Source organism: Pyricularia grisea (genome assembly GCF_004355905.1).
Source record: "Pyricularia grisea strain NI907 chromosome Unknown Pyricularia_grisea_NI907_Scaffold_13, whole genome shotgun sequence".
NCBI lineage: Eukaryota > Fungi > Ascomycota > Sordariomycetes > Magnaporthales > Pyriculariaceae > Pyricularia > Pyricularia grisea.
In genome coordinates, this window is record NW_022156725.1 from 185,520 (window position 1) to 198,304 (window position 12,785).

Sequence of the window (12,785 nt, forward strand, 5' to 3'; positions counted from 1 at the left end):
GGCCGTCGCAAAACGCACCCCTCAAGACTGGTTTATCGAGAGGGCTGCAGCAATTTTAGTCCTGCAGTTGTCGACTTCTATGTTGACCGAACTCACTGTGCAAGCCGCCGGAAGAAAGAAGAAAAATGAGGGACTAAGTTTTCCGTGCGCTCGTAGCTGTACGTGTAGGCCGTTTGACACTTGCAAGGTTCCGCGTTGAACATCAAATTGTTGATTTTGACCTCTTTCAAGTAACGCTGTACCTCTCACACCGTCGTGTCGTCTTGGGCAGCGTTATCGGAGCTGCCACACCTTATTGGCAACACTGACCCCTGTCTGCAAATTGCACAAAGCACGCATCCGACCCGGATGCAAGGTAGCATTCCGGTAGCCAGCAGGCAGCCAGCTACAGCTAAGCCTACCACAAACCGTTTCCATTTTCGTAGCTGGGCATGCGACTTGACGGGGGCCTTGGCATGTAACCCCGCTTGTCTGAACGTACACAGTGGATATACGGACAGCCCTGATGCATATGGCACGTAGGTCTTCCATTTTCGTGGCTAAGAGGAAGCGGGAATTCCGATTTGCGGACCTGGGGTGACAAATTACGGGTTCACGTCGCATGGTTGGCGGGTGGGGCAGGCCAGGCATCCATCGTTGCATCAAACAGCGGTGGTTGATGGCCGTCCACCTGCAAGTTGCACTACGGTGACGCTGCGTTCCACTTTTGGCTTCGCCAACTGAGAGTTGACTTGCCTGTCCAACAACTATTAAAAAGCCCCTTTCATCACCATACAGTTGGTCACACAGTGTGTCCCATGGTGATCGTCTAACGTTTTGGTCCACTTTGATCCATGTCCTTCGCTTCGCAATACAACTCCACTTCCCCATGCCAGTTTTACGCAGCCAGGATTGTGAAATTGGCGAAAAACAAGATCAAGTGTTAGCGAGTGTGCATACCTGTCATGGGTTCGGTACCAATAGGAATCGATTCCTGTGTGATGCCCGAAACCAATTTAACGCCACCAACCACCCATCACAGGTCCCATGCTTGGATAAGTATTTTTAAAATCGTTTAGTACCTACCCTAGGCTGCCTCGTTGGAATCGCATAATATCGCTCACGTGCGATTATTATATTTAGTTTGAATTGTTTGTGAACCAAACTATGGGGAATTTTCTTGGATTAGATGCCCTTCCGAGTCTGCCTAGAACTTGATTTCTACATTAGTGAAACTAATACTGTATCATGCGCTTCCACTCTTCGAGCCTCCAGTCAAGTTACACGCCCTCAGGCCGGCTTCAAGGCTTGGTTGGCTGTTTGCCCCAAGGCAATATTGCTCCACGGTCTTCGGGTGACCAGAGCGGGGTAAGTGGGCTTTTGTTTGGGACCCGGGCCACTTGCGGGCACAGCGTGTCAAAAACGGCGACCGCCTTACACAAATGACTGGTTGCGCAGGGACTAGGGGCCTGCGAACCGTCCAACCCTGTCCGGAAATTGCGGGCCTAGTGTGCGGGACAATGGCAGCCATTTCCAATCCATGCCCAATGTACGCTTATAAAACATGAAGGGTAGTCATCCTCCAAAGACGATTAACTTGCTGCATAACTTCACCAAACTACGTCGAGCGAAAATGGCCCCCCAAACCGTTGCGGTCGTCGAACCATGAGCATTGCCATCTTACAGCAGTGCAAGGAACTCTTACAAAATGGAGACCAGAAGCAAGCAGCTGATATGGCGAGAACAGGGCTGGTAAAGATGGAGGTGGTATTTGGGGAGGAAAATCATCATACACTGAATGTCTTGGCTAATCTCGCTGCAATAATAGCGGAGTCTCCGGTGGTTGATGACTGGAAAGAGGCGGAAGTTCTTGGGCGCCAGGCGCTATCTGTTAGGGAACGGGTTCTACCGCGACACCACACGGATACGTTTCTTTCTTTGCTCAATCTTGCCAGAATTTATCACAAACAGGGTAAATATCAACAAGCCGAAGATCTGTTTCAGCAGGCGCTTGGATATCCTCGACAGGAAGATGATCCGTGGAGGCTTGATTGTATGGCCGGCTTGCTATCAACATACAGACACCTACTTGTTGTTGGCTGGGAATATTCCTATTTTCGAAGAGTAGGGGGCTTAACAATGGTTTGGCGATATTAACCGGCCATAAACCTGTTGCATACCACCCGCTTGTAATAATTCGAATCGTAATTGCTTTTTGGCGTGCAAACCGATAATTTTGGAGAAAAAGCCGCTTTCCAACAACCGTTGAATTGTTGAAGTAAGCCGTAGAAGAGAACCGTCGTCTATATGCTTCCTTAAGTACCGAAAAGACCGCTAAATCCAAAGGTTGGAGTACGTGAGATGTATGTGCCGGTAAGTATATTATATATACGTTATTGATAAAGCATTCAAGCATAAATTCCGGTGTGGTATGTGATTTGTGGCCGTCGATAACTAGTAACCTGGCTGCACGGCTAATGAGTCGGACAAATAATATTCCGTCCGGTTTTATAACTCAATCATTATCTCTAATATCCTATCGAAAAGTGGTTCGCCAGTTACATTAAGGCGGCCAGGAACCCAACGGCGGCGGCAGGTTAACCATGACCCGCAAACGTCCGCACCAGGCGTCCGCTCAAGCAGAAATGCCACCCAACCGGTAGGTGTATAAATTGAGTTTAGTCCAAATCCTTCAATCACTAACTTTTGCTCTTCTTAGACAGGTTTTGCTCGAACCGTTCCTCGACTCTATCTTACCCTCCGTGGCCGTTGACCAGTCCCCGACACGGACGAGGTAGTTTATAACGTCGGGATGGTTTCCCCTAATTGCAAGTTCAATGCGTAAATCGCCATTGGAGCTAAAGGCGCTTAACCTTCCCGGTATATACGACGAAAAAAGCTGTATGATAGCAACATTGCCCGTATGGATAGCGCGGTTGTATGGAGAGTCGTCATAAAAAGTATGATGACCTGGACATGGTATTTGGAAAGCTGCTTAATAATTTACTTGCGAGTTGTTACAAAAACATGTGTTCACTGCTAAATTGGAAAATGATGAAGTTTGGTTGAACTAAATCGCGAAAAAAACCTTACCACGCTGCGACATTGTGATGCAAGCCACCCATGTGGTATTTTTAGGCATTTGTTCTGGCAAACTCAGGTGCTTATGCGTCTAAATACGTAGCCAGCTATCGAAGTTTTCAGCTGAAGCTTTTCTGGCAGATCCTGTAAGTTATGTTTACCAGTATCAACTCGACACAGCAATTTATCGAAAGGTCGCATGCGATTCCAGTTCCGCGTAACTGATTAAAAAGTGCAATTTCATGCTACGACCAGAGGGTTGGGCCGGTACCAGGAAGAGCAGGTGGGGTTACACCCCTCCTGAGGACACTCGCCAGGAAAAGATACCGACCGGCAGAACAAGGATAGCATAAGAAAAGTCACGTAACCTCACGTGACTGCCAAGGAGAATGATCTTGGTGATCTGTGGAATCTAAGTTGAAAATCACAGATCAGACAGATCATACAGATCAAAGGAGATCACACTTAGGAAATAGTCTATATAAAGACACGCTCATTGCCATGTAGATAGAATCACTTAGAGATTGCTTAGCAGCAATCAACTTACTACCTACCCAGGAATCGATCATAACTTCACCCCAGTCATTGAGAATCCCCCGTTACCCAGACAGACGCTCAGTTGCTTCAACCCACTGTACTTTACCATAAGAACAGGTTACCCGATACCTTGATCGTAACATTTCATCAGTCTAGTCTTAACAACATAGACCCCACAAGTGCCCTTGCCAAACCGCCATACTCCTCCAAAAGCTCCTGAAACTCCTTAATCTTCCACAAGCCTCCACGTTACAGGAAATATAATGGATCACCATCTGTCTCAGCTTTTCGGGAACCAACTCTCCATAGCAAAATCGTACCAGTGCCACGATGTCGCTAAGGTTGTTCTTAGGTATCTTGGACTTGACCAAAGCTTGGTGGAGCTTTTGCAGTGACACGTCCATCAGTCGAGTGATTCCATAGCGATCTGCTAGGACATACACTTGGCAATGGTGAATGAGTATATCCGCGTCCGGCCCGCCTTCTGTATCAAATGTGCCGTTTTTGGTGAAGCCGGAAAGGTCCATGCGCCATGACCGTTCAAAGTCATCCCATAGAATTTCTCTGTTTGTTCTTCTCTTCATGGCCGTGTATGCAGCAACAGTATCTTCACCCCATTCATATGCGTTCTTCCTTTTGCAGCATCTGCACTTTTTGCAACACTTTTTGGCTGACGCGAGAGAGCCCCAACTGTCGACCCCAAAAGGTTCGACTAACCTCTCTTCGTCTGGGTCCAAAATTTCAGGTTGAAACTGCTCGATTTGGGTGCATTTACCAAACTGAGCTTCAAACGCGTCTGCCTTCATGGGACTGGTGGAGACTTTTGATGCAGGCGAAACGAGCTGCTCTGGAGTGTCATAATCTCCGCTGTAGACAAAGTGCCAAAAGCTAACGAAAGTCAGCTCGTTGACGTCATCCCATTCGACCGATTGTTCAATTGCTTCCTTGAATCCCCCTTCTACCAATGCCTTCAAAACAGCAAATTGATAAGCGATAAGGTAGGAATGTATGGTAAACTCTCGTTTCGCCGGGCCAACGATAAAACGGAATGGACCAAACGTGGCGACACTGAATTAGTTTGCAATTAGTTTGGGCGAAACACCTATATTCTCAGTTAACTTACCTTTTCTTCGAAATGCTCTCCATACCTTCCCAGAATCTCACACTCGGGATGGACCAAATATTGTGTAGAACTTGGAAAGAAGGTTATAATATTGCTAAATCGTGGAAAATACGTGGAAAATACGTGGCAAGTGTTAGAGGTGCGAGGAGCAATTTGGTGACCCGACATATACTGTGTCGATTTCTACAAGTTTGTAGTCAACCTTCTGTTTTTAGTTTCGCTTCCATACTAAGTGGGATTTCTTGGGTGGGATCTTACCAGGGAGACTAGCCCCATCGAGGGAGACCCGAAACGTCGCAGGGTCGATGGCGAGGAGGCAAATAAGCCCAAGCAAATCTTGCCGTCACCCGCGTGTGTAAAGCAAACCATCGCTAGCGACCTGTACGTCGCCTACACCGACCGGAAAAAAGGCTTCCTAGGGTGTACGGATTCTACCGCTAATTGCCGACAGCAGCGATCCCGGCCTGTTTCCGGTTGGTAACTTCAGACGGTATTGCCTTCAAATCTTAGTAAACTTAAAGTTAGCGGGAATTTCGGCACTTATACTCTCGCTAGTAAGAGTCTATTTTACCCCAAATTTATCAATCCTCAACTTTTCTAATTGCCAAGTTCAAGTCCGAGCTACTGTTTTGCTGTGGTAAGAGGGAAAACTCTAAATTTTAATTAAATCGGCGCCGGACGAGCCTATTTAAAGTCTTTTCAACAACATTCATTATGCCCACCTTCCAGACCAGACTGACTATCGAAGTTCCATAATTTAACTCATATACCATGGACGGCTCCATCTTCGCGTCCCATTTGAGACTTCAATCAAAGTTTAACCATTATACGTTAAAAACAGCCCACTTGTCAAAAATTTATAGCATTCGCTAAAACGCCTCGTCTGGAGTGCTTTAGGGTAATGGCACCATACTTATCACTACAAATCACTCCCGGTATGCGAGATTGGTTAGCCCGATAATTACATGATCGCCATCGCCACCGCATTCGGGTTGCTATCCAAAAAAAAGATTATGGCGCCTGCTTATTATGGTTCGTATTAGTGTTAAGGCGGCTGTCCAGTAGATTGTACACCTCGTCCCATGTTTTGCGCGGGCCAATATGGTTTATATGAAGTTCCTCCGCATGGTTAGAAAGCATGTCTGGGAAAACCACATGGTACTGGCTTTTGTCAATCTGCAGCCAGTTGCGATAGCAGAAAATGTTTTAGTTCTCAGGATATATGTGCGCGCGTTACTACTATGCAGTGAGTCACTGCTAGCGCGTGCATGCAGTGTGAAATAGGGGACAAAAAGATCTGATCGGCGAAGCTTTTGCTTCCTGTTGCAGCAGGCTGCCTTATCCGTACGTAACAGCACTGTTATCCTAACCCGTTCTTAGAAATGGTTTACGTCAAAACATTGGCTACAATACCCACAGCCTCCGACCAAACATCGACCTCCGCCATAGGACTTCGTTGGAATCATGCGGTTTCTGCTTCCAAAACTCGGGAAATGCGCAGGGCTAGAATTGTAGCCGCCAGGGCGACGTGGGAGGAAAGCTATACCACCAACGCTACCACACGAGTGATTTGCTTTGCTGTTTTCATATTTGGCTGTTTGTTCTTGACGTCGCTTGTTTGGGTTCTTTCTTGGCCCGTTTTCACTGGTTTCAACGCTGTCATCCCCCGCGATAACTTTCTTGGACGTTTTCACAGCCTACGTATTATTATTAGTTAACTTCTATACGTGCGCCCATGATCCTGGAATTATTCAAGACAAACACCAACCTAAATAAAAGGTTTTACCTTGTCACAATCACGTATCTGGTTCTGAAATTTGAAGTAGTTAGCAATATTTTACAATTTCTCAATTCCGAAGTGGAGAGCAAAAATCAGCAACTAGTGACAGTGATGCTGTACTGAGCACTTGCCTTACTCTGGTCAACCCTCGGAAAGTCGTTGGGCTGCACCTCATCTTTGTGCTTGGGCGAGTCCCTCCAATGCTGCTCAAGTGAAGACTTTGCTGTAAAGCATTTTCCGCAGCTGCAGATAATGGTGGAATTTCCGCTTCCCTGCGCCTCCTTTGAGTCTTTGCCCTTTTGCTTCGGCACGTTCATCTTCGAAATTAGAGATAGTTGATAGTTGGGGAAAATGAGGCCGTCTGCTGTCGAGACATACAAAGAGATCATGTACGAATTATATTTATATTTAAACTCCAACCCCATATACCCATTCATAGGTGTTAGGATGAAAGTGTGAGAAGCTACTGTTTGTTCCCTGTAACGTATTTTAATGGAGTTGAATGAGTTCTAACAAGTCGAGATCGTTGATGTGGCGTGGGACGATTGTTTAGACGACGACCACTTTTGGTAAGAGCCCCTACACTCCTACGTCACCTTCGATTATATACGTTCATTAAGGAAACTCGTCCGAGCTTGAGTTGTAGACTGCGGAGGGGCTGGTCTTTTTGCCAGCTTGAAGCCTGCAATAAAAAGCATAATTTTAATCATCATAACTTCAGGATGGGTTTCCACTTTTTCAACCAAACTTTCGACGCTGGCAACAGATGTTCTTGTTCTTTTGCCCTGTCCTTCCAAAAGGACAACAACCTAGGGTTTTGCAGTCTTGCTTTTGCCAAAATTTTCAATCTCCGCAAAGTAATATTTCTGAATCGAGCTTCCATATGACTGATACGCATCTCTTGCCACATTGGTGTTTGTCTGCGTCCCATTACCGTTCTTATAGTAAGTGTGTACCTCTTGTTTACGACCAGTGGCGGCAAACCATCTGGCCAAGGTATAAATTAAACTTGCGCTCACTAGGTGCCAAGACTATTTTCAAACCATCAATCCTGTCTCAATTAATGTTAATCCTACGAGTGCTTTCGCCAAGCCAGTAGGTTACGCGTTTTCAGGTATTATTCCGGTAATATTAGCCGCTGTACCTAATCCACCTCCCGTTTACTTACGAAAACCATCATACCTTATTACTGTCTGCTTGCTAGCTATTCATTCCATCGTCAACCCGAAAACACAAACTGAAAAATTGAGCTTTAGGATTCTAGCAAATATCGGCTGTCGCCCGGCTAAATGGGAATATTCTTCATCTTTGCCGCCTGCTTCCAGGGCATGCTGTTCTCCATAGCAAAAGAAGTATTGGCAGCCCTTGGCTTCAGCTTGTTGGGGCCAGTAGCTGGTAAGAATGCCTATTAGAGATTTTTATGGGAATGGGCTGACAACCCCGCAGGTTCATTTGCAGCCTGGTGGCAATCTGCCTACGCGGGATTCGTTCCCCAAGGTTCTCTGTTTAGCTTTTTCCAAAGGCTTGGCATGATCTGGGGTCGACTTTGATTTGCAAGAATCCAAGTCATAACGTTGCGTGCCCCTGTTCGGCGCCCTGAAAATCTAATAACAAAATGCCTGCTTTTATAAACTGATTTAAATACAAGACTATCAACGCACAAAAATACAATCGTTTTCAGGCTGTTCCGGTTCATTAACCTCTTCTTCATCAGCTAAAGGTTCCAAATCTTCTATATCATTTTCCTGCAATCCAATAACGTTCTGTTTGCTAACCAAGAGCTCGTTTGGATCCGGAACCACCTTTTCCTTTTTGCCGGCCGTATTACCTCCAACTGTGCTTCCAATGTCTCCGCAGGACAGATTCTGGAATCGCACAACTCCCAGATGCACCAAAGCATTGACACAGAAATTCAGAACATTCCTCAGATGAATTGAGCTGATAAAGGTTCGCCCAGCGACTACACCCACGCTGAAACATGGAGAGGGTGCGATGCCTGAAAAGCTTTATATCCGCAAGGCTGCCTCATGTCACGGCCAGGCATACCTTGGAGAACCTCAGTGTATTAGGCGCTATCGACGAAAATTCTAAACTGAGGAGAAGAAAGAAATCACAATTGACGGAGCGCTGGAGAGACGCGCTTAAATCTGGAGTTAGTGGACCCTTTACGCGCCCTGGGCTTAGCGTGGCTGGTAAGTGGAGTGGCGATTCTGAGGGTAGGTCTGGGGGCCTGATCCTCACAGATACGATGGGCAGATTACCTGGCCAATTTCGACATCACCTTTAAATACCGTCCCGGCAAGGATAATGTGGCAGCCGATGCCCTTTCGCGCAAAACCATCGACAGCCCTACGGTCAAGGCCCGAGCTGTGTTAGACCGCACCATTGCACTAATCCCTCCAGAAAAGATCGACTCCCGACCCGGCGAACCTCTTCCAACCATTAGCAGCTTGGAACCCTCCGCACCGCAAGGAGCTGACCTGGTGGCCCTTATCCTGGAAGAGAACCTAAAACAGAACCTAGGTCGCCATAACAGTCTGTTAACGGTACCCGAAACTACCCAGGATGGCAAGATCTTCTTAAAAACGGCTCTCATCCGCGAAGCTCATGAGCCCAAGATCTTCGGCCATGGGGGCCAGAACAAAACCCCGAGCCGCCTGAAAAGAGATTACTGGTGGCCCGACCGAAATCGAGACGTCAAACGCTACATCAAAAATTGTCGCGAATGTCAGCGCAACAAGGTACGACATAACAAGACGCCTGGGCTGCTGCACCCACTGGAAATCCCTAAACGGTGTTGGCAGCACGTGATGGTAAACGGCAAAGCTATGCCCAAGGATAAAAAAGGCTACGACTACGCCTGGGTCTTCATCTGCCGACTGACCAAACTTTTGGCCACCCTACCGGGAAAAAAGACGGACACCGCGGAGACCTTGGCCATGCGGTATTATCAGACCGTGTACCGTTGGAAAGGCGTCCCCGACTTATGGCTTTCCGACAACGCCGGACCGTTTATATCCGAGTTCCCAAACACTCTAAAAGACTTGACAGGAACAAAGCATAAACATGGAAGCGCCCGCCACCCTCAAAGTCAGGGCAGCGTCGAAATCACCAACGCTGAATTGGATCAGAAAATGCGCTTTTATGTAAACAAATACCAAACGAATTGGCGACGGCATATCCCCGCTTTCGACTTCGGCCACAACTCGTCCGTCCACGCCTCTATTGGCATGGCACCGATCGAAGCAGAAACCGGAGCTCGCCCTAGAGACCCGCTCTCTTTACCTTTACCCGAAGAAGACCTGGAGACCGGTCAGCAACAAAAGGCGCTGGAAATGGTCCGCCAAGCCCGGCAAGCTCAGGAACTGGCCCGCAACAACGGACTCGGAGCGCAGATAAAGCAACAGAGGCAGGCTAATAAGAAGCGGCGACCGGTCGACTTTACGGTGGGAAATGCGGTTTACGTTAGCAAAAAGGGTTTTTCCACCGAAGCTCCTACGACCAAATTGGACTCGCAAAATGCAGGACCATGGACGATTCTCGAGGAAAAGGGCCACAGCTTCATTCTCGACACCCCTGCCTGGTATAAAAGTAGTAAGCTGTTCCACGCCAGCCGACTGCGCAAAGCAGCAACGGATCCATTACCTCAGCAATATCAAAAGCCGGAACCACCGGTCGAAATTAACGGAGAACCGGAATGGGAGGTGGAGCAAGTATTGGCCTCACGTCTATTCGGACGAAAAAAGACGTTGCAATATCAGGTATCGTGGGTCGGACTCGACCCTGATAAGACATGGTATGAGGCCCGCGACTTGAAAAATTCACCAGTACTGCTGGATACCTTTCACAGGGAGTACCCGGACGCAGCAGGACCTCCGGTAAATTTGCAACAGTGGATCAGGAGCGCAGCAGAGGATGTTTTTGCGGAGGACGGACCCGAGGACAATATTGCCGAGCACGATGCGAAAAAGACACGAGAGCGGAGGAAGGCCCCGAGGAGACACACGTGACAAACTCAAAACTCTGACCGCCTACGTCGATCAGGCCTTAAAGGGGGGTAATGTGAGGATCAGGCCCCCAGACCTACCCTCAGAATCACGACTCGGCTCTACCAGCCACGCTGAGCCAGGGATCGGACAAAGGGATCCACTGACCTCGGATTTAAACGCGTCTCTCCAGCGCGCCGTCAATCGTGATTTCTCTCTTCTCTTCAGTTTAGAATTTTCGTCGATAGCGCCTAATACACTGAGGTTCTCCAATGTATGCCTGGCCGTGACACTAACAAACCATCTCTGGGTTCGCACGCAATAGCTGGCTTGGTGAAATTTTCAACCCGGTACAGGGTAGCTGACTCGCAGGTGCAGGGTGGGTGAAAAACCCGGTACAGGGTTGGTAACCCCACTTGTTAACCTTTAAATCGCAACTCCTGCACTTAACAAATTAACGGAATTTCAACCACCTCACTTCGGCACTATATATAATGGGCTATATACAAGTAAAAGTGGGCCTATTACATGCATAATAATGCATATAATTAACACAGATTATTAACATTAATACTGTTATTAATAATAAATTGGCGCAAATATATTTTTTATCCCTTATATTAATTGATTAGCACCGCAGTTTTAATAATTGGTTTTTTGGCACATAATATAACCGTTTTTAAAATAATAGTGGTATTCTGCCGTTGTTATTTCGTTAAATACGAATATGGTGTCACGGCCAGGCATACATTGGAGAACCTCAGTGTATTAGGCGCTATCGACGAAAATTCTAAACTGAAGAGAAGAGAGAAATTACAATCGACGACGCGCTCAAGAGACGCGCTTAAATCCGGAGGTAGTGGATCCTTGTCCGATCCCTGGCTCGGTGTGGAGCCGAGTCGTGATTCTGAGGGTAGGTCTAGGGGCCTGATCCTCACATATGGTAGTTTAATTTTCTTTCGGTGCGGAGGTAATACGTGTCACGGCCAGGGTAATCATAGCACGGAAGCTAGTTTACTGGTACCTATCGACGAAGATTCTACTCTGAGGAGAAGAAAGGAAACAAACAAAGTTCTGAGCTTGACGCGACGTGGATGAAGGTATCATCCTGGTGGGTCGTTGGTCAGGGGTAAGGGTTAGGGTGTGGTGATCTCATGGTCCAAATGTCACAATACGGAGGTCTTTACCAGGTCAAACAGCTTTTTAAATTCGGGTATTTTTTTGGGTAGTATATTAAAATTGGCCCGTTCCGTTTTCGGCGCGGTAACCATTAATACGCGTGTTAAATCCCGTAAAAATACTATCGCGAATTCCATTTGTTTATAATTTTATTTGGCTGTTTGTTTACGCGCCGCCACTGCAGATACAATCGGCTGTGATGTCTACGGAGATGGATTAGCGCACAAGCGGTTTGACACTAAACGACCGCCTTTCCTATTGGTCTTAGACCATAAGCGCAACAGTTGCAAACTCATAGGAACGGTTAGGGCTAGATTTGGCATAGATATCTGCCCATGAGATGACGAAGACGGGATAAGAAAACCTCTGGATTACCCCGCTATCATCTAATCGTGTCAGTCGTTCGATCGCAGCCTTAGCATAAGAGGATGCAACACCTGTTGTGGTTCGCCAGATGCACAAGCTTTAGCTACATCTCCCAGATCGGCATTTTCTGGACGACTTTAATAACGAAAGCTTTGGCTTCTCCACCTGCAGCTATGCGAACATTGGTTCTGTCCCTACGGACCTTGTTGGACCTAGTTCCAAACCTTTTCTTTTAAGTTTAAAGCTAATTATACATTGTTTTCAGCCATTAGTTATACCATTGGAGTATGTTACTAAATTAATGCTTTGCTTTGATACTTCATTTTGCATCTCAAATTATGTTCATGGCTCACCAACAATCAGCCTGCAGGACGAAATTTTCGGTCCCCCAACGAAACTGCAAGTCTATAAACTATATTATTAATCATTAGACGAAAGATCAAGTCGCCTGTCCTTTTTATGAATTTCTCAGGTGTGATACCAATTCTGAGGGTCAAAAATCGCCAAATCGAGACTCTTTCACAAGCACAGTTTACCGCTTGCACTTGATCTCTTGGCTCGTCATGACCACATGCTTCGTAGAGAAAGCAACAATTTTTGCCAGCATCGTTTCGATATAATGGTCGGGCACCATCAGCCTATATTCTAAACCTAGACCATAGCCTCGTTGCATTCAAAAGCGATGCAATTACCGATAAGCCGTCGATGTATTGAAAAAGTGGCTGTCTACTGCACAATTATAAATTACCAGATC

The 12,785-nt window shown here is 46.8% G+C and overlaps 2 protein-coding genes across 2 annotated transcripts; both read right to left on the bottom strand.

The window, feature by feature from the left end:
• Positions 1 to 3,800: 3,800 nt before the first annotated feature.
• PgNI_12537 (uncharacterized protein) lies at positions 3,801 to 4,790 on the bottom strand (the record flags this gene model as incomplete). The annotated part of the gene is made up of 2 exons (XM_031132484.1): positions 4,721 to 4,790; positions 3,801 to 4,464 (listed from the first exon to the last, which is right to left on the bottom strand). Coding segments are annotated over exons 1-2 (687 nt in total), but the record flags the coding sequence as incomplete, so codon positions are not given.
• Positions 4,791 to 6,516: 1,726 nt separating this feature from the next.
• Positions 6,517 to 6,817, bottom strand: PgNI_12538 (uncharacterized protein; the record flags this gene model as incomplete). Its single annotated transcript, XM_031132485.1, has 2 exons — positions 6,517 to 6,524; positions 6,637 to 6,817. 2 exons carry the CDS (start codon positions 6,815 to 6,817, stop codon positions 6,517 to 6,519), a joined length of 189 nt encoding a protein of 62 aa, XP_030975991.1.
• Positions 6,818 to 12,785: the final 5,968 nt, after the last annotated feature.